The following is a 22,701-nucleotide window of genomic DNA, read 5'->3' as shown; positions in this document are numbered from 1 at the left end:
CAGGGAATCTTCTGAACCACAGCAAATTTTAGTGGAGTACAGCCACAGAACCACAGCGTTTTAAATTAAATACCATCTGACCTCTACAGGTACTTTGAATTTCTCCACCACATTTATTTCAAGAAACAGCCGAAGTCCACACTTAATCAGTTCGTGCTCTGTGATGGGGAAGTCGCTGAAGCGGAATTCATACAGGTCTACGGCCTGTGGGTCTGGTAGGTCCTCTTTCTGTTGAAACAAGGACCAAGTGTTCCAGATTACATTCATTTATTTCCTTTTAGTCTCATATACCCGATGTTGGACATAAAACAAAATTACAATAAAAGGATGCCACATGCAATTCACTGAGCCTCTACTTGCCCAATGCTGGGTTATGCCTTATTATCCTAACAAACCTACACAATGATCCTCAGTTTCCAGATGGTGAAACTGAGGCCCAGCTATACTAAGAAGCTTTCTAAGTGAAGGCATTCAATTCTAAATCAGACCCCAGTGGCTATTTTCTTTCTTTGATGCAAGATAAAATGTTTACTTGCAGCAGCCTAACCCATTTTCAATACTCAACTTTTTTCCATTCCAGAAATATTCAGTAAACAGTAAACAATGGCTTAATTCGATTCTATCGTATTATCTTTACCTATTCAGTGATGCTTTCCTACTCGTCTGTGGGCTCCATAAGGATGGGATCTGGTCTGTTTTATTTGCTGTGGTATCTCAGAACCTGTAGGACCTGTCCCATGGAGGTGCTTGGTAAATGTTTGTTGAGTGAATGAATGAATGAATGCCCCGCAGTGTACTGGTACGCTTGCAGACATCTCATTTAACCCACCCCCCTGTCAGGATTTAGGACTAGGTGAAAAAACAGTGAATTAGTCCCATGAATATTGACATGGCTTGGGAGATAAAAATATGCATCTTGGCCTTAAGGAATTTAACTTACTAAAATGGTTATAAAATACAGACCAGTGAAAGGTGAGAGCTTAGAACATTCCCAGAGCACAGAGTCAGTGCCAGGGCTGGGAGAAATTGCAGGCAGGCTGGGGGAACTGAAGGAGGAGAGACTCTGGAGGGGTGTGTGTTCAGCTGATCTGGTAGAAGGCAGGTCAGAGACAGTCCCACGGGAGGAGAGAAGCAGGCGAGGGCTGTGTGGGTCCAGCAGATGCAGGAGCAATTGAGTTCAGTGGGTGTTTACTGAGCCCGTTGTAAATCCTTAATACTGTGCTAAGATCACGTCCCTCAGTAAGTTCAAGGTTTCCCAGAGGATGATTCATGCTCTATTTGTACAAATGTCAACACCAAACGGTATATGGCTCTTTTAAGTACAATTATGGTTTCTGTTCCCCTAGCCCCCGAGTCTGGGCTGGCCCCTCAAACCCTTGCCCTTCTCTTCAGGGAACTTCTTGGTCCTCCTGTGCCCCCTTCTCCTCAAGGCCGCTCTCAGACTGTCACTTTAGGCAGAGATCTCTCTCCTACAAAGCTACGGCTTGGAGCCAGGAGACCAGTATTCAGTTCTGGGTTGGTATTATCTATCGGGTTGGCCAAAAGGTTCGTTCGGGTTTTTCCGTAAGATGCTACCCGATACGTCAATGTTCTCATCTGTGAAATGGGAGTGACAAGAGTAACATTTTTGTCTTTGTTGTCTTAATGAAAAAGCAGTGCCAATTTTATTTGCATGTGTCAAAGAAAATTAGAGGGGATTCAACCCATGGCCCCTAGTAACACTTCACAAAACTCCTTTCTCATAGGACCTCCTGTGTCCTCTGCCAAAGCCTTCTCACCACTTTCTCTCTCCAGACCCTCCCAGATTCCTTGCCCAAATGGGCTCTTTTTCTGCGTTCATTTTTATTCATTTAACAAACATTTATTGGTTCCTATCTGTGTTGTAGGCATTATGGATAAAGCAATGAAGAAAGCGGACATTGTCACTGCCCCTGAAACACACATTCTCGTGGGGAGAGACAAAAAATAAGCACATCTTTTAAAAAATCAGACTAAGAAAAGAATTACGGGGTACGGTGGGGGGTTCCCAATGCCCAGAACCTCCCTGCTGGAGGTCGCCTCAGTCCTGCTGTTCCCAGAGTATTATGTAAAGATCAAACGTGAAAATGCTTTTTAACGCGTTATCAGGTCAGTCACACTAAAGCGTAAATGTGCGTTTCAGCAGGAAACAAAGTAAGTTCTCAGAATTATGACTCCCAGCCCCCATTTACAGTTACAGGTGAGCCGATAAAACAATACTACAATATGGCAATCACAGGTTTTGAAAACCAGCAGTCATACAGCAGTGATACAGACAGGCTGATAGAAATAAAGGCTTTTGATTCATCTGATAAGTAGGAACTCAGGCCCCAAAGGCTGGTCGTCCCCTCCCTGAAGGAACCCACAGCTGAGGTGGAATGAGAGGCGGGAGGCTGCTGCCACCCCACATGTCATAACATGGCGCCACCTCCCTGCTACATCCCGGCTGGCTGACTCCCTCTGCTCCGGGAAGAAGCCCCTGGGTATCTGATCAGGTCCCTTCGCAGGTCCCAGTGTGCCAGGCTGCCATGGTCTTGTCCCACCGCCCTGCCAGGCCTCACGGGCTGCTCCCCTCTTCCGCTCACTGGGGCTCCAGCCATACCCAGCTGTCTTCGGTCTCCTGTGTTCCACGCCCTGGTCTGCACTGTCCCGCTTCCCCTTCCCATCTCCAGCCATCTCCAAGCCCCCATTGTCGATCTCTGCCCAGCCGATTCCTGCTTTCCCTGCAGGCCTCCATGCCATGGCCTCATCTCGCAGTCTAACATCTTCTGTGAGTAGAATCGGGCCCTTATCCTCCCCAGGGCCCTTGGTGCTCACGACCTGTGAACCCATTCATTCAAGGCAGTGTCACTGCTTGTATTTTTTGTCTCCCTAATAAACAGGCGGCTTCTTGAACCAGGTGAAAACCAGACCACACTATCTTTTGCCCTCGAGGCTTAACAGTTCCTTCTTTCACAGGACATTTCAGTAATTACTGAATGAATGAAAAACAAAACGGAATAAAGGAGGACTGAATGAGGTACTTCTCTGGGACGCCCTGTCCTCATCTCCCACGGTCTGGTAAACGTGAGCTGCAGGGCATCCGCAAGTGAACTGAAATGTCCTGGGAAGCAGAGGGGAAGATGGGAGACGACTTTCCCTACTTCCTTTGCCCGTCACTGCACTGCTACCTCAGTGCTTCCCAGCCCAGCAACGTGCACCTGCTGTTATACCTGTAAAAGAGGACCACACCTTCCCTGAAATGAGAGTTAAAATGCATCCCTGCAGAAAATCATGGTTAAGTGGAGATGCATAAATATTTATGTAGCTTGGAAATTATGCCAATAGTTTTGGAGAACCCCTCTGAAATACGGTTGTTTCTTGAGTTAAGTTTTTTTTTTTTTTTTGCGGTACACGGGCCTCTCACTGTTGTGGCCTCTCCCGTTGCGGAGCACAGGCTTCAGACGCGCAGGCTCAGCGGCCATGGCTCACAGGCCTAGCCGCTCCGCGGCATGTGGGATCTTCCCGGACTGGGGCACGAACCCGTGTCCCCTGCATCGGCAGGCAGACTCCCAACCACTGCGCCACCAGGGAAGCCCTTGAGTTAAGTTTTATGCGGCAATGATTTGGGATGAGCACATTTTACATTCAAAATCGGCCGTTTTATTGTAAAGCTACTGGTTCTTTGCCCATTTTACTGCTTCTCCATCATAAGACCTTTCCTCCTCTAAATAGAGAACTAGAAAATTTCCAGCATGTCACGGATGTCAATTAAAGCTTTGTTTTACAAGAAGATAAGTTTTGTTGGGGGTAAATGAGGAGAAGGAGTCATCTTCCGGGCCAAGTGTGAGAGGAAAGTGCTCAGAGGTAAAGCCAAAGAGAGTGAGAGAATGAGGAAGAGCCTCAAGTGACATGAAGACATAAAGGTGGGAGCAGATCCCTCAAAAAGGGGTCACAGGCCACTGGCTCTATGGTGGTACAGCCAAGGGCCAGGATGGGAGGACAGAGCCCATAAAAATGGGAATGCGGAAGGTGAGATATTCAGTAATCTTAGTTCAGAAAGAAGAACATATGTCATGGATTGGAAAGGGGCAGTGGAAAATAGGATGAGGTGGTTAGGGAGGGAAGTAAGTGTGATATGATTTCAATTTTGAGCAGATTGTATTCAAGCCTCTGAAATTCAAGGTCTAGGGGCCTTGGTAATCCCAGGTTCTTAATTGGGATCCCAGAAGGGCCACGCTCTAGAAATAAGGGCTCTACCCTAGTAGCAAGAGCAAAACTGAAATAGACCACCCCTAACAAAATCTAAAACCAACTCCTTCACCTGCCAGAAGAAACTCTAACCCTTTGAACAGAAAGATAATATCACCCAGAGCCCCTACAAATCCTAATCCACAGTGTCTGGTTTTCAATTTAAAAACGATGAAGTATGCTTTAAAATGATCAAATGACTAAAACCCAAGAGTAAAAATAGACAGTAGAACCAGACATATAGGTGATTCAGGTTATCTAGATGGAGAATTCAAAATCACTATGGTGAATAAATTTAAGAAGACAGAGAGATAAAGTAGATTAAATGATGGGAAGTTTTAGCACAGAGTTGGAATCTTTAAAAAAAAGAATTAAACATACATTCTAGAACTGAAAAAGATAATCTCTGAAATTAAAAACTTACTGGATGGGTTTAACAGTTGATTGTAGAACATGTGTTTGGGTGGGTTTAAACAGTAGACACAACAAAATACAGGCTTAATGACTAGAAGAGAAGTTATTTCAACTAGATATAATAGGGGTGACCCAATGGCAACAATAGGAAAGAACTGAATTCCTCCAGGATCCAGAAGAGAAGCTAGCAATGGCAGCTGATAATGGTGCCTCTAAGGGTCTATCTACATTCTATTGTAATTCTGCCGTGTCTTCCAGGGTGGCCATGCTGTAATCCAGAGCTATTAAAATAAACCAGACCATGCTACCCCTAGAGTCTGTGCCTGCATTCCCTTATGCAGTAATCTAGTTTAACTATGATTCTAAATTACCTTTGTGGATTGTACTGTAGGGGACAAACAGAAAGAAAAGCAAGGACCCAGAAGATCACTCTGTAGAAGAAATCTCTTTCCTTTTTAGCTTTGAAAGGTGCCAGAGAAGAGGAAACTCAACACTAACTTGAAAAATGAGAACAAGTGTCCTACTATATTTTATTTAAAAGGCATTAAGGATAGAAGTAAAACACTTACCAAAATTGTGACAAGTTGGTTTTCTTCACAGTCTTCAATTACATCTATATTTAACTTCTCTTTAAATTTCTAAAATGCAAAAGCAAAGGAGGTGTGAAATTGCTATAAAGTTGATTTCTATCTGATTCCTTTACTCTTAAAATCAGTTAAAATAAACTATGTTGTAATGAGTTCCATGAAAGATGCATTCTGGATACAAAGAAGATCTATAGCACTTGATTATTTAGAATTTTCTCTAAAAATTAATTAATCTCTCTTCTCTTTTCTCCCCAAAATGTAACAGTAGCTGTCTCAAAAAAAGAGAGAGAGAGGGAGAGGGTGAGGGAGACGTCAGTTGTTTGCATGTAGGCGAGAAAAATGAATGGCTTAGATCTGTTTTTCTTTAGTTTATAGCAATTTCCCTTTATTCTCCCCAGACATTTTCATCTTCAACATCTCAAACTCTCAAATCAAATCAAATTTCTTTTAAGTTTCAAACCACCCAGCAAAACCAAAACCAACCAAGCAACCAAGCCATCAAACAAAAACACCCCAGGAAAACTACATCCACACACACTCTGAAAGCTTTTGAAATAAAGGAATAGAGACGGTGGGTGTGTTATATTTTCCCTTCATTTGGTGGTGACTAGAACACTGTTAGCGAATATCTACTTGCTCTCCAATCATCCATGATGCTGACCTTGGTCATGTTTGTACCTTGAAAATTTTAGTGAATTTGATGTGAGGAAAGAATTGAAACGAGCTTCACAGCTGGGCTTGCTCTCTTGTACTTGTCATCACCATGAGAAGAACATCTATCAGGTAGCTGCTGATCAAGGACGATAGACGCAGAAAGCAAACCAGACGCACAGCTTGGAGCCCAGCCCAACCAAGATTAGTTGAAATCTGGTCAACCCACAAACTCATAAGTGAGAAATAAATGCTTATTATCATATACCGCTGAGAGGTTATGGTTGTTATACAGCATTACACGGCAACAGCTGACATTTCGCTCCCTAGAAATATTTTTTTCCTTGCTAACACTCTTGAATCTAGACCTCACTACTCCAGCTCCTACAGAGCTATTTTTAACAAAGTGCTATTCCAACCAAGCAGCCTGGAAATTCAGTAAGGCTCTGTGTACTGTGGACCACTCAGGTTCCACTCAACCCCTCCTTCTTTGTTTCTCCCCTCCTAGCCCAGGACTAAACCTATTCTCATTTGTCAGACCTCCGGGTAATTAGGCGAATTCCAGAGGCCATGGTTAGATAGCATCTAATGTCACAGGACAAATTCCTCACTTACCAAAATGGACTTGATTTCATCAGGAGTAGCTTTGGTGTGGTTCATGAGCATTTCCTGGGCTATGTCCTTTCTGTTTACTAGTTTATTCATTTTCTCATAGGTGTCAGTATTTAAGAGAGACCATCCAAGAAATTGTGTGAGAGTCTGAAATAGATACAATGTGATTCGATTCTCTAAACCTAAAGAAAAAATGATTTGGAGGCAACAGTTTGCATGCTTTCCTATCAATCAATCTCCCTTCCACCATCAACAACCCAGTTCCTTGTTTTAATCTAAGAAAAAAAAGTACAATAATCAGCGCCATCAGCGCCAGACAATAAAACTGGCTAAGCCCTTGCTTTTCAAAGTGCTCCATGCACCGTGAATACTTATTAGAGGAGAGGAATTACAAAAATCCAGTAGATAAAGCATGACCTGAAAATCAGAGAGGGCTGGAGGTGGCAGCAAGGGTGAGAGGTGATAGAAGGGGAGCAGGGAGAAAGGAGAGAGAGACCTTTCCCCAATTCCCTAGTACTGAAAAGAATTTTGATTAAGCCAAAAGTTCACTTTGGTAGAAAACGGTAGTTTACGGAAGTCAGGAAACAGAAATGACACAATAACAATATATTGACTGCAACCATGTGTGACTCACGTCTTAATTGCCCTTCAGAAACATCATTCCAGAATAACAAATAATTATGCATCTTCTATTATTTCATGCATTTCATCTACCTCCATTATTTTATAATGGCACTTACCTCAGTGATGTGTTCATCATACTCGTCAAAAGGCTTTCCATCCTTCCTGTTGTAAAATGTAGCTACACCCACGATGTCTTCTTTCTTGTTGACAACAGGCAGGGACAAGACATTTTTAATGATCCAACCCGTCTCATCTACAGGTCCTTTCTACAAACGATAAAGACACTAAGGTTATTTTTTTAACTATTTTTTTTGAAATAACTATAGGTACACAGCAGGTTGCAGAAGATATGTACAGAGAAGTTCCATGTACCCTTTACCCAGTCTTCCCCATAACATCTTGTGTCACTACGGTACACTAACAAAACCAGGGAATACACATTGGTACGATCCGTGGAGCTTATTCAGATTTCACCAGATGTATATGTATTTGTGCACGTGCGGGGGTAGGCAGGAGTGTTTCTATGCAAATTCATCACATAGGTAGATATGTGCAACCTCCACTAGAACCAAGATAGAGAACTAATCCATCAACACAGGGCTCCCTTGCCCTACCCCCTTATAGCCACTGTAGCCCTCACTATTCCCCACTTAGGTTATTTTCAGTTTAAAGAAAGAATAATTGGGGGGTGTTAGATGCACAATTCGTATGTTGTATCAGAACATGGCTAGAACTATACAGCCATAAAAGTGCTGTAGTACATTTAAGTGTCCTAGAACCAAGTGTCTGTATTGTGACAACCCTACCCTCTTCTCTTTGACCTCTCCCGCTCCAGCCCTAGGGATAGGAAGCATTTACCTGTGTTAACTCAGTGTTCCCTGTTTATTTCTTCTGTCCTTCAAAACCTGTTTAGCTAAATTCTTATATTAAATTATCTCTGTTGAAATACCTACTGTGGTTTCTGCTTTCCTGACCGATCCATCAAGATCGTTTTTTGTTCTGTGGTGTGGTTCCACTTAGTAAACATCTCTCAATCCCCACGATGTTTCAGGACCTGGGCTAGTTGCTGGGGGTGCAAAGGTGAATAAATCACAGTCCCTAACCTCAAGATAACAGTCTAGTAGGGAATGCTGACACAGAAGTTCAGGAGTGTTTCTCAAAGTGTTGCCCAAAGATCAAGGGCAACAGATTTTTTTCTTTTCAGCTTGTTTCATAATCTCTAGGCATGCATCTTAAATAGGCCCCCCAGGTAATTCTAAAGTCCTCCGAAGCCTGAGAACCATGGTGTGGTACCTGCACAGCACGCAACAAGGCAAAGGTAGCCAAGCACCCATCACACCAGGCTATTCCTTCTTCTGCCTGTCCTCGGCTTAGTCATCCTCAGAGGCTCTGGTTAAGTCTCACCTCTCCCTTGAAGCCTTCTCTAACTTTTTTCACCCATATGGAACTTTTCTTTTTCAGAACTCCATCAGCACTTCTAGACTTGACCGTACAATTTAGCATTTAGATAATTTCCAAATGCTTTGGAACTGTTGACTGTTGTCTCTGAGGCTATTTTCTAATCTTACCAAAGAGCTGTTTCATAAACTGTTCAATTCTACCTAAGTGACAGGACGGTGCTGGGCATATAACGGATGCTCAATAAACAACTCCTTATTAGTTGAAGAGCTTGCCTTTATACTTAGAACGAAAAGCAGAGAAACCAAACCTCAATTCATGCTTCCTAATGGTCAAAGCTTTGGGGGAAAGAAAAAGCAGTGCACAGTGGTTCTCAAAGTCTTCATTTTTGGAAACTACTATGAAATGTTTATATACTTATATCCTCACAAGGATGAGAGACAACATCAATAACAGAAGATAATACCTGTGTGCAAGGTAAGCACCTGTGTATTTATTTTTAAAAAGCTTCCAAAATAAGCTTTACTGACTGCCTCTGTTTTTTCAGTACATATTCAGTTGGTACCTGTTCATGTTCATGTCTCTTGCTATTAAGTCAGAGCTTGTTCACAGAAAAGTGACAGAAGGAACTTAAGATTTAAGAAAAATAGGACAAAAACTTAAGACAGAAAATTCTATGTACTTTTTCTTCTGTGAATTGGAATCACTTTAATTCATGTTACACCACTTACCCTGAAGACGTCTACTTCCTAATCCCTGGAATCTGTGAACGGGTTACTTTAAATGGGGAAAAAGCGCATTAAACCGCAGATGGAATTCAGGTTGTCAGCTGATCTTAAAATAGGGAAAGTATCCTGGATTTTCCAGGTGGACCCAATGTAATTACAAGGATCCTTAAAAGTAGAAGAGAGAGTCAGGATCAAAAATCAGAGAAGGAGATATGACAGCAGACGCAAAGTCAGGGCGATGTGACTGCTGGCTTTGAAGATGGAAGGGAGCCATGAGACAAGGCAGCTTCAGAAGCTGGAAAAGACACGGAGACAGGTTCTCCCCCAGATCCTTTAGAAAGGAACACAGTCCTGCCAGCACCTTGAATTTAGCCCAGTGTGACGCATTTTAGACTTCTGACTCCAGAACCGTAAGATAACTCAGCTGTGTTGCTTTAAGCCACTAAGTGGTAATTGTTACAGCAGCAACAGGAAGCTAATAGGTACACCCTGCCCCCAAGAAACGCAGTTTGAGAATCGTTGCCTTTGCAGGTTTGTTCTGACCACAGTTCACTTTGAATCGTTGGTTTTTTCATTAAACTTCTCAGGTGCAAGAGGGACTAGTGAGAATGGAGGTGGGTGCGAGCAGGTGGACAGAATGAGAAGGCCCAGCAGGGTGGAGGTTTGTGGAGGATGGGCACCCTATCCTGAGTCTGCCTTTTGGAATGACCCACAGGGGCAATGCCTGTGAGGGAAAACAGAGAGGGAGGCTGAGAGCCCATCAAGATGCAGTCCTGGGCTTCCCTGGTGGCGCAGTGGTTAAGAATCCACCTGCCAATGCAGGGGACACGGGTTCAAGCCCTGGTCCAGGAAGATCCCACATGCCGCGGAGCAACTAAGCCCGTGCACCACAACTACCGAGCCTGCGCTCTAGAGCCTGTGAGCCACAACTACTGAAGCCCGCGTGCCTAGAGCCTGTGCTCTGCAACAAGAGAAGCCACTGCAATGAGAAGCCCACACACCACAACTAAAGAAAGCCCACACACAGCAACGAAGACCCAATGCAGCCAAAAATAAATAAATAAATTTATTTTAAAAAAAAAGATGCAGTCCTGACCCCGGGGCTAAGGACAGAAGGAAGGATGGAGAGTTGGGTGGGAGTGTCTTAGACCACAGTGCAGTTCTGAAAGAGTTTGCAGGGCTGAAGGGGATTCCTAGGACCAACAGTGCTGGTCAGGAGTCTGGCATCTCCCAGGAACTGGCCTGTGTTAGTATCCCGGCCCACAGGAAGTGCAGCCTCCGCGCGGACAGTGGGTTTCCCAGCCCAGCAGCCATTTGATGGTCATCCTTCCTACAGTCAGAGACCTGAGAAGCATGTTTTCACGGGCATGTTTCCTAGGGAGCTGGCCAATTCCTATAGGCTAGAGGTTTACCCCAGGTGGGTGCCCAGCCTCCTCTGCGCCGTCAGAGCCCTTGTGTGGCTGCTCCCACGGGGGCCACACGAGGACCCCACACACACAGAAAGCACAGGCCCCCAAACCTCTAAGCGCGGCCCGATTCTTCTGGGCCAGCTCCCTGCCCTCCCTGTTCAGACTATGACTGCTTAAGGTTCAGACACCTTAGAGAGTCCTTGTCCCTTTTTCCTGCCTGTGCACTCCTTCCTCGCACCCAGTTGCCATAAACAGAGGGGTCATGGCTGGGCACAGTGTGGTCACAGTTAGGCCTTCGGAGGCAAGGAGGAAGGAGCTAGAGCAAACGCCACGTGTTGTCCACACGCTTCCACGGTGGTGAGCAGAGAGGAGTGCGGAGAGCAGGAGGAAACCTGCCCCGTAACTGGGCGAGTGAGCACAGGTTTCCCAGGCCTGGGGGCCCCTGCTGCTGAGGGTGCGCCCCTCACCCCACCCACCCCAGGCCGGCTTCGGCTGTGCCACGTGGGCAGAGATGGGGCTCTGTGGGCGTGTCGGGGTGAGACCAGAAGACGGACGCTAGTGACCCCCACTGGGAAGGCCATCTCCACTCCCGACTGGGGCCGGGCTCCAACTGGATGTCTGCTAAAACAGGACACAGAAGGGCAAGGGCCAGAAGGAGGAAAAGGAGAGGTTGCTGGGCCAATGGTCAGGTGGGGAGGGGGTGCAAGAGGGGACAGGTGGGGAGGGGCATCTCTGGATGTTGGAGGAGGAAAGATAAAACCAAGAGTCTGACAGCAGGAGGGGCTCCCAAGAACCCAACAAGAAGTTCCTTTTCCTGATAACAGTGGCAATAAGCCTCCGGGACAGGCCCGAGAAACCTCCAAAGGGCTGAACCCAGGTGGTAGGACGTATCCAGCTAATCATTCAGGCAGAAGCCATTTACTGAGCACCTGTGACGTGCCAGGGCTGTTTTAGGCACTGGGTGGGAGAGAACGGAGAAGTGGCAGCCCCCCCGCCGAATGCTGGGGTGACAAACACCCTTCTCTCCTCCCCCCTCTTCTCCTTTCCCTGAAGAACGTGTTACTTGGTGGCCACCAGCCCAGCCAGGGTGAGTGGGACATAAGCCTTGCGTGTGCCTCCTGGTCACCCCCGAGCATAAGGCAGCCTCTGGGGATGGAGAGGGTCAGTGCCGCCCCCCTCCCCACACTGACAGGGGAGGCCTGGCAGAGGGCAGTTACCTGAAATGTGAAGTATTCATCCGCTGGGGCGTTCAGCATGTTGCAGATCTGTTGCAAAGCAAGAGGAGCCATTAAGCCACAAAGCTGAACGAGAAAGAACGCGGGGAGCAAGGGTTTCCTCCCTGGGTCTCCATAGCTCGCAGGCAAATTATTCACCCTAGACCTCAGTGAGGCCACATGTGCTAACAACACGCTGGAGTCGAGGTGGGCTGGGACCTGGGCCCCCTTTACTGGAGTGCTTGCATCTGAGCAAACATCTCCTGGAGCAACAGAATACAAAGAAACTATAAGGGACTGAAAACAACTGCGTGCATGCCCAGTTGGGGCAAATCATGAACGATAAGACACAAAAAGGCCACGAACCAACTGCCACTTCTGAGGTGCCAGGAAGAAAAGCAGAGGACTGCGTGTGATCCCCGCACACAGCACGGCCAAGGGGGTGGGCAGACTACTTAAACCGCCCCTCCGGCCCGACCCACCAATCCACCCCCACCCTCGCCCCTCCCAGGAAGCAAACAAGGGCACCTGTGTCTTGTTTTTCTCCCTCAAGCTGCTGCGAGTGCCAATAAAGCCTCGCCTGAATTTCTCCTCTGGCCTCTTACCAATTGCTATTGATTAAAGACTCCAAGGACCTGGGTGGGTAACAAAGTTAGCTTCTCTTCTACTAATTAAGTCACTGGATGACATTTAGCCCCATCTCTGCTCCTTCCTACTCTCTCAGCCTCTAAGGATTCTTCTTCCAAATTCAAAGCAACTAGTTGTTCAGATCGAGGAGAGGAGGAGTCTAAGCAAAAGGGCCTTTCTGCCTGGGCAGGTGTGGCAGCAATCCTGGGAAGGCTCTGTTTGCCTTCTTTTTTTTTTTTTTTCTGATGTGGGATCCGGGTTGGAAGAAAGTGGCTAAGGGGCAGGAGGGAAAAGCCAGACGGCCTTTTAGGTACGCCAAAGTAAATATTCATTACAAGACATCACTTTAAGTACTAAACTCAGAGACTTGCTCACATCCATAAGGACAAGAAATCATTCCATTTTTGGGTCATTTCGGATTATCTTTACATCAGGTCAAATCACAAATGGGTCTTTTTTTTTTTTTTTAAGTAACAAGCAGTGGATTTAATTTTTGGGGGGGAGATTTTTTTTTATTCAAATGGAAAGTCACAAAAGTTATAATCATCCTCAGCAGTTCACTGTCCCATGTAATTAATTTTTTTCATCTTGATCTTTTGTTAGCGCTTTTATGAATTCATCAGTTTTCCATTAGAGTTCTGAAAATGCTTGTTCATTCAGTTCAGCAGTATAGTCGGTGACCAGAAACCTGTACTTGTCAGAGTCTTTTCCATGAATTCCTTGAAGATGAAACCCTTTTATAGGAACATATTTGCAAAAGCATCAGAGTACACCCAGAACTGTCGGTAAATGACAAAAGACTTAAAAATGACCACGGTTAAAGATGTGATGAAAGTTCATAATAATGCAACTGACAAGGAAATTTAGTTATTTCTGAGATATATAAAGCAATAACTAGAATTATGACTTATAACATTATATCAGAACATAAAAGATTTTTAGAAATTTCATGTAATGTCTGAAACATTTATATTAATGTCTTAATAAAAGACAATATCTTTCTTTCCACCAAAATTACATTAGATACTTTATTTTTGTTTGTTTTTCCAGCATCATGATTTAATTAAGGGAGCATATTCATCGTAGAGAATATATCGATGGCTGTAAATGTGACTCCTCGTTACAGCCTTAAAATTTTTGAAACACCAAAGCACAAAGATGTCAATTATATATCCAGACTACAGGTACAAAACAAATACATGCATTTTCCATGCTCCAAAACTGAGTACACACTGCACTGTCACAGGGAAGGGGTTTACCAATGAAGACCTGACAATGAAGTACTCAAGATCGATATACCAAAATAAAATATAACGTAGGAGTTTATAAAAACAAGTTTGACAATAGCAGAGAGGACCCTTTGCATTTCTGAGCAAAAATGCATTTCATTATATGTACTCTCACCTAAAATGAATAAACTGGTCACTTGAGAATGCTCTGTTTATTTCTTCTATTATACTACAACATTCTCCACGTGTTGGAAAAAAAAGTATTGTGCAGGATCTGTGGGATAAGCATGCATGTGGATGGAACAGCACAACTGCAGTGGTTCTTACAACCCACTTCCAGATAAGGAGAAAGTGTTATTCATTAGTATGGCCCAGTCTTAGCCAATATTCAGTTTGGAAAGACACTGGGTTAAGATCAGAATGATCTGAAGTTCCAAGTTCTAGAATTGATGATTTTATATGCCACTGTATTAGCCAGGCATCTTTTCTTTTTATTTTTAAATTTTTATTGGAGTATAGTTCATCTATAATGTTGTGTTAGTTTCTACTGTACAGCAAAGTGAATTGGCCACACATACCCATATATCCACTCTTCTTTACATTCCCCTCCCATACAGGTCATTATAGAGTATTGAGAAGAGCTCCCCGATAAATTAGATACTTTAAATCATAGCATTTTAAAGTTAGAAGGCACTTTAATAATTGTTTAAGCTTTTCTTTTCAAAGATGAGGAAATAGAAGCCCAAAGAGGATAAGTGATTTTGTTCAAATTCATGGGATGAAACAAGAACCGGGATCTCCAGCGAGGGTGCTGGTGGAATCACCTCTCCTGCTAGGGGGTGGGGAAAGCCCTGATTTGTATCATTAACCAATTCCATGTTGTAAATCCTCCCACCATGGAGGATTTCAAGTTGCCAACAGTTTAACAACCTGCTTACCAAACTCCCAAAAATCTACCAGTCTGGTGAGTAGGTAAGAGAAGGCCTCTCCATCTAGTGCACTAACTGTGCCGGCCCCTCTGGCCCAAGGGAAGTGCTTTCTGGGAGTGCTTGAGCCAGGTCTACTGTTTTTGTACTATCTTACAAAGCAAATGGGACCATCTTTCTAAGTTTTTGTTAGTATATACAGTCTAAGTATTTAAGGACTCATTTGTGCTATCCATTCCTTTTTTTTTTTTTATCCATTCATTTTTATAATCTAATTTGAATAAATAACGTGAACTGATTGGCTGAGCATCCTTCAGGTGTGTGTAAAAGAGACAAAAAGCAGTTTAGTTCTCTTTTCTGACCTTTCCATCAACAGTAACTGCTTTGGTCCAGGCTTTTCCAGCCTTTCGAGAACATCTATAGATCGGTCAAGGTCCTCGAGGCCAAGTATTTCACTCAATATTCAAAAATCCTAGGGCTTCCCTGGTGGCACAGTGGTTAAGAATCCTCCTGCCAATGCAAGGGACACAGATTTGATCCCTGGTCTGGGAAGATCCCACATGCCATGGAGCAACTAGGCCCGTGTGCCACAGCTACTGAGCCTGCGCTCTGGAGCCCGCAAGCCACAACTATTGAGCCTCAGTGCCACAACTACTGAAGCCCACACACCTAGAGCTCATGCTCCACAGCAAGAGAAGCCACCGCAATGAGAAGCCCGGACACCGCAATTAAGAGCAGCCCATGCTCATCACAACTAGAGAAACCCTCACCCAGCAACGAAGACCCAACGCAGCCAAAAATAAATAAATAAATTTATTTTAAAAAAAAATCCTCTCTACCCTCCCCATCTCTCTCTGTCTCTGTTTCTGTCTCTCTGTCTCTCTCTGTCTCTCTCTAAGTTTACAGGTCATCTTGATTCCAGCTTGGTTTGATCCTGTATTTAAGGCCTCCAATTCTATAAATGTAATTCTACAAACTAATTTTCATTTTTAATATCTCATGTTTTCAACTCTAAAAAGTCACTCAACTGAAGTCTGCCGCTTCCCAGTCAGAGCTGGGATTTACTGGTTTGATGAGAACTCTGTGGGCATGTGTTCCCCAAGTCCAGCAAGGTCCAGCTGAAAGACCTCTGAGACTGCTCACCTGAAAGCCTGTCTTTACTCTATTAGAAAGGGTTTGCGAGAAAATTATCAAGGGAAAAGTTTGAAAAAGCTAAAAGGAAAAGTTTCAAGCAGTCTAGAGGAGCATCATATATATACAATTAATTATGATTTAAATGGCACAGCATGGACTTCCCTGGTGGCGCACTGGTTAAGAATCCGCCTGCCAGTGTAGGGGACGCGGGTTCGAGCCCTGGTCCGGGAAGATCCCACATGCCGCGGAGCAAGTAAGCCCGTGTGCCACAACTACTGAGCCCATGTGCCACAACTATTGAAGCCCGCGCACCTAGAGCCTGTGCTCCGCAACAAGAGAAGCCACCGCAATGAGAAGCCCACGCACCACAACGAAGAGTAGCCCCCGCTCGCCACAACTAGAGAAAAGCCTACGCACAGCAACGAAGACCCAATGCAGCCAAAAATAAATAAATAAATTTATTTTTTAAAATTGCGCATCATTTTTATTATCCAGAAAACAGCATTTAAAGATTCTTGAAGCCCCTGTCACTTAAATAATTAGGTCAACAACCTCATTTTACAGATGATGACATTAAAACCCAGAGAAGTCAAGGGATTTGCCCAAGGTCAAGGATTTGCCAATGGATTTGCTCAAGGCAGGACTGAGTCATGGCACCCAGGGATCCTGAGTCATAGCCCGTTGCTCTCTTCACCAAAACCCACCATCATATCACAACAGTCCCCCAAGAATGGCACTGCTCTGGCTGGGTCTGCTGAAATGTTTGATATCATCCTCTAGACCAGTGGTTCTCATCCATGGGTGATTTTACCCACCAGGAGATATTTAGCAATGTCTGAGACATTTTGGATTGTCATAGCAGGGTGGTGCTACTGGCATCTAATGGGTAGAGGGCAGGGAGGCTGCTAAAAACCCTACAATTCAGAGGACAGCTCCCCACTACAAATAATTATCTCGTCCACAATGTCAGTAGTGGCAAGTTTGAGAAATCCTGTTCTATACACAAAAAAAATGTTTTTTAATAGATCCTGCCTTTTGTAAGCACATAGTATAGGATGACACATTTGGGAGTGAAAGGGAAGGCTGAATAACTCATGAGGACAACAGGTGTAAATGGAGGTTGTCCCATACAAACTGGGAGGTATGTTCACCCCAATTCTGGAGTCCCAGGAAATGGCTCAAGGTCAATTCTCTGAAAATCACTTTGGGAATGCTAACTTGTCTAATGAGCAATTTGGTGAGAAATGCCTTAAACTAGATTTACACCAATTTGCCATCTTGGGCTTGGGCTACCAGCAGAAAGGATAACAGCAGGGGTGAGGCCAAGGGCAGGAGCTGAGAGGTGAAAGGCAGTAGTAAAGCAAGTGCAAGGAGTCTGTGATAGAAACAAAATCTCGGGGGAAAATGTCCTCCACAGCTTTGGAATCGACTCTGGCAAGTTGGTTATATGGCAAATTGATGATTTGGCAAATGAACCATTCAATGAGTTGGCTTTTGATGCATTAGCTCTCTCCAAATTGATTTTTGGACAATAACATGTTTACCTAGGAAACACCTAGGAGAGAAGAGGTGCTTAAAAAGTGGGGCATAACCCAACATAGGAGCACCTCAATACATAAGGCAAATACTAACAACCATAAAAGGGGAGATCAACAGTAACACATTCATAGTAGGGGACTTTAACACCCCACTTTCACCCATGGACAGATCATCCAAAATGAAAATAAATAAGGAAACACAAGCTTTAAATGATACATTAAACAAGATGGACTTAATTGATATTTATAGGACACTCCATCCAAAAACAACAGAATACACATTTTTCTCAAGTGCTCATGGAACATTCTCCAGGATAGATCATATCTTGGGTCACAAATCAAGCCTTGGTAAATTTAAGAAAACTGAAATTGTATCAAGTATCTTTTCCGACCACAACGCCATGAGACTAGATATCAATTACAGGAAAAGATCTGTAAAAAATACAAACACATGGAGGCTAAACAATACACTACTTAATAATGAAGTGATCACTGAAGAAATCAAAGAGGAAATAAAAAAATACCTAGAAACAAATGACAATGGAGACACAACGACCCAAAACCTATGGGATGCAGCAAAAGCAGTTCTAAGGGGGAAGTTTATAGCAATACAAGCCCACCTTAAGAAGCAGGAAACATCTCGAATAAACAGCCTAACCTTGCACCTCAAGCAATTAGAGAAAGAAGAACAAAAAAACCCCAAAGCTAGCAGAAGGAAAGAAATCATAAAAATCAGATCAGAAATAAATGAAAAAGAAATGAAGGAAACAATAGCAAAGATCAATAAAACTAAAAGCTGGTTCTTTGAGAAGATAAACAAAATAGATAAACCACTAGCCAGACTCATCAAGAAAAAAAGGGAGAAGACTCAAATCAATAGAATTAGAAATGAAAAAGGAGAAGTAACAACTGACACTGCAGAAATAAAAAAAATCATGAGAGATTACTACAAGCAACTCTATGCCAATAAAATGGACAATCTGGAAGAAATGGACAAATTCTTAGAAATGCACAACCTGCCAAGAGTGAATCAGGAAGAAATAGAAAATATGAACAGACCAATCACAAGCACTGAAATTGAAACTGTGATTAAAAACCTTCCAACAAACAAAAGCCCAGGACCAGATGGCTTCACAGGTGAATTCTATCAAACATTTAGAGAAGAGCTAACACCTATCCTTCTCAAACTCTTCCAAAATATAGCAGAGGGAGGAACACTCCCAAATTCCTTCTACGAAGCCACCATCACCTTGATACCAAAACCAGACAAGGATGTCACAAAGAAAGAAAACTACAGGCCAATATCACTGATGAACATAGATGCAAAAATCCTCAACAAAATACTAGCAAACAGAATCCAAAAGCACATTAAAAGGATCATACACCATGATCAAGTGGGGTTTATTCCAGGAATGCAAGGATTCTTCAATATACGCAAATCTATCAATGTGATAAACCATATTAACAAATTGAAGGAGAAAAACCATATGATCATCTCAATAGATGCAGAGAAAGCTTTCGACAAAATTCAACACCCATTTATGATAAAAACCCTCCAGAAAGTAGGCATAGAGGGAACTTTCCTAAACATAATAAAAGCCATATATGACAAGCCCACAGCAAACATCATCCTCAATGGTGAAAAACTGAAAGCATTTCCACTAAGATCAGGAACAAGACAAGGTTGCCCACTCTCACCACTCTTATTCAACATAGTTTTGGAAGTTTTAGCCACAGCAATCAGAGAAGAAAAGGAAATAAAAGGAATCCAAATCGGAAAAGAAGAAGTAAAGCTGTCACTGTTTGCAGATGACATGATACTATACATAGAGAATCCTAAAGATGCTACCAGAAAACTACTAGAGCTAATCAATGAATTTGGTAAAGTAGCAGGATACAAAATTAATGCACAGAAATCTCTGGCATTCCTATATACTAATGATGAAAAATCTGAAAGTGAAATCAAGAAAACACTCCCATTTACCATTGCAACAAAAAGAATAAAATATCTAGGAATAAACCTACCTAAGGATACGAAAGACCTGTATGCAGAAAATTATAAGATACTGATGAAAGAAATTAAAGATGATACAAATAGATGGAGAGATATACCATGTTCTTGGATGGGAAGAATCAACATTGTGAAAATGACTCTACTACCCAAAGCAATCTACAGATTCAATGCAATCCCTATCAAACTACCACTGGCATTTTTCACAGAACTAGAACAAAAAATTTCGCAATTTGTATGGAAACACAAAAGATCCCGAATAGCCAAAGCAATCTTGAGAACGAAAAAAGGAGCTGGAGGAATAAGGCTCCCTGACTTTAGACTATATTACAAAGCAACAGTAATCAAGACAGTATGGTACTGGCACAAAAACAGAAAGATAGATCAGTGGAACAGGATAGAAAGCCCAGAGATAAACCCACGCACATATGGACACCTTATCTTTGATAAAGGAGGCAGGAATGTACAGTGGAGAAAGGACAGCCTCTTCAATAAATGGTGCTGGGAAAACTGGACAGGTACATGTAAAAGTATGAGATTAGATCACTCCCTAACACCATACACAAAAATAAGCTCAAAATGGATTAAAGACCTAAATGTAAGGCCAGAAACTATCCAACTCTTAGAAGAAAACATAGGAAGAACACTCTATGACATAAATCACAGCAAGATCCTTTCTGACCCACCTCCTAGAGTAATGGAAATAAAAACAAAAATAAACAAATGGGACCTAATGAAACTTCAAAGCTTTTGCACAGCAAAGGAAACCATAACCAAGACCAAAAGACAACCCTCAGAATGGGAGAAAACATTTGCAAATGAAGCAACTGACAAAGGATTAATCTCCAAAATTTACAAGCAGCTCATGCAGCTCAATAACAAAAAAACAAACAACCCCATCCAAAAATGGGCAGAAGACCTAGATAGACATTTCTCCAAAGAAGATATACAGAATGCCAACAAACACATGAAAGAATGCTCAACATCATTAATCATTAGAGAAATGCAAATCAAAACTACAATGAGATATCATCTCACACCAGTCAGAATGGCCATCATCAAAAAATCTAGAAACAATAAATGCTGGAGAGGGTGTGGAGAAAAGGGGACACTCTTGCACTGCTGGTGGGAATGTGAATTGGTTCAGCCACTGTGGAGAACAGTATGGAGGTTCCTTAAAAAACTACAAATAGAATTACCATATGACCCAGCAATCCCACTACTTGGCATATACCCTGAGAAAACCAAAATTCAAAAAGAGTCATGTACCAAAATGTTCATTGCAGCTCTATTTACAATAGCCAGGACATGGAAACAACCTAAGCGCCCATCATCGGATGAATGGATAAAGAAGATGTGGCACATATACACAATGGAATATTACTCAGCCTTAAAAAGAAATGAAATTGAGCTATTTGTAATGAGATGGATAGACCTAGAGTCTGTCATACAGAGTGAAGTAAGTCAGAAAGAAAAAGACAAATACTGTATGCTAACACATATATATGGAATTTAAGGGAAAAAAATGTCATGAAGAACCTAGGGGTAAGATAGGAATAAAGACGCAGACCTACTGGAGAACGGACTTGAGGATATGGGGAGGGGGAAGGGTGAGTTTTGACAGGGCGAGAGAGAGAGTCATGGACATATACACACTAACAAACGTAGTAAGGTAGATAGCTGGGGGAAGCAGCCGCAAGGCACAGGGATATTAGCTCGGTGCTTTGTGACAGCCTGGAAGTGTGGGATGGGGAGAGTGGGAGGGAGGGAGACGCAAGAGGGAAGACATATGGGAACATATGTATATGTATAGCTGATTCACTTTGTTATAAAGCAGAAACTAACACACCATTGTAAAGCAATTATACCCCAATAAAGATGTTTAAAAAAAAAAAAAAAAAGTGGGGCATAATAAAAAAGAATAAAATAATGCCATTTGCAGCAACATGGATGGACCTATAGATTATAATGCTAGGTGAAATAAGTCAGAGAAAAGATAAATATCATATGATATTGCTTATATATGGAATCTAAAAAAATGGTACAAATGAACTCATTTACAAAACAGAAATAGAGTCACAGATGTAGAAAACAAACATGGTTACGGGGGAGGGATAAATTGGGAGCCTGGGATTGACATATACGCTCTACTATATATAAAATAGATAACTAATAAGGACCTACTGTATAGCACAGGGAACTCTGCTCAATACTCTCTAATGACCTATGTGAGAAAAGAATCTAAAAAAGAGTGGATATATGTATAACAGATTCACTTTGCTGTAGTACAGCAGAAACTAACACAACATTGCAAAGCAACTATACTCCAATAAAAAAAAATTTTTTTAAGTGGGGCATAAATTTCTTTATACTGGCTACAGCAGCTTTGGGGTATCAAACTTGATAAAAACCCTAAATAGAGCCTGGCAGATGGGATACTGGGAAACCGAGGACAGGGGCCAGTGGTCAAGCTATTTGGCTATTTTGGTGAGGCTGAAAATTTGTGGTATCTGTGGATTCAGTTAGGAATGAATTGTAATATTTTGGTCATTACCACCAGGTCAGGAAGGACATTTAAAAATATTTCAATTATAAAAAAAAAGGGGGGCGGGAATTCCCTGGTTGTCCAGTGGTTAGGACGCCACGCTTTCACTGCCAAGGACCAGGGTTTGATCCCTGGTCGGGGAACTAAGATCCCACAAGCCACGTGGTGTGGCCAAAAAAAATATATTTTTTTTCAAAAATTTTCAATTATTTTGCGGCAATTTTGAAAACATGACATTTGTCAGTATATATTACTGTTTACTCCTAACAGACATAAGATTGCTTCTCCCTTCTTTTTTTTTCCTTCCCCTTTGGCATGTCTCTACACTAAGAGATCATGTCACCTGGTAAGGCCACCTGGTCCTGTAAACCAACTAAGCCCAGAGTTTGGGCATCCTCCTTGAAACCCAGGGTAAATCATCCCCACACAGAAAGATTATCTTGCAGTCACAACAGAATTTTCCTTACTCTGTCACCATTCTGAACCCAGAAATGTTCACACTAGGCAGAGGCAGATTTATGACAGTAAAAGAAAAAACACTAGACAACCTAGATTTTGTTTCACTTCTCCTATGACCCTTGGGTGACTCTTTTAGTCACTGTAATTCACATGCCCCTATACTAAATAATGAAGATGCATGAACACTAGCAAAACACAATGCCAACACTAAAGAAGAAACAACTATGCAAATAAATGCTTAAAAATTTTTTTTTAGAAACTTGGGTTTGAAGGCGGAAGAAGGAAAAATGCCAACATAAAGAAACGTTAAAAGCACCGAACATTCTTGCGGGGAGGAATCTTGATGC

At 42.7% G+C, this 22,701-nt stretch overlaps 1 protein-coding gene across 2 annotated transcripts in view; it reads right to left on the bottom strand.

Moving 5' to 3' along the window:
• Positions 1-22,701, bottom strand: part of PDE6C (phosphodiesterase 6C) — a 64,502-nt gene that overhangs the window by 27,924 nt on the left and 13,877 nt on the right. For both annotated transcript variants that reach the window (XM_032608615.1, XM_032608614.1), the window contains exons 8-12: positions 11,889-11,936; positions 7,253-7,402; positions 6,516-6,659; positions 5,232-5,300; positions 82-228 (exon numbers count right to left, since the gene is read on the bottom strand). In XM_032608615.1, the coding sequence (XP_032464506.1) occupies positions 82-228; positions 5,232-5,300; positions 6,516-6,659; positions 7,253-7,402; positions 11,889-11,936 (558 nt within the window). The remainder of the gene's footprint in view (positions 1-81; positions 229-5,231; positions 5,301-6,515; positions 6,660-7,252; positions 7,403-11,888; positions 11,937-22,701) is intronic.

The sequence above is a fragment of the Phocoena sinus genome, chromosome 16 (genome assembly GCF_008692025.1).
Source record: "Phocoena sinus isolate mPhoSin1 chromosome 16, mPhoSin1.pri, whole genome shotgun sequence".
NCBI lineage: Eukaryota > Metazoa > Chordata > Mammalia > Artiodactyla > Phocoenidae > Phocoena > Phocoena sinus.
The sequence above is the reverse complement of the archived record's forward strand: the minus strand, read 5'-3'. Positions and strand labels throughout refer to the sequence as shown.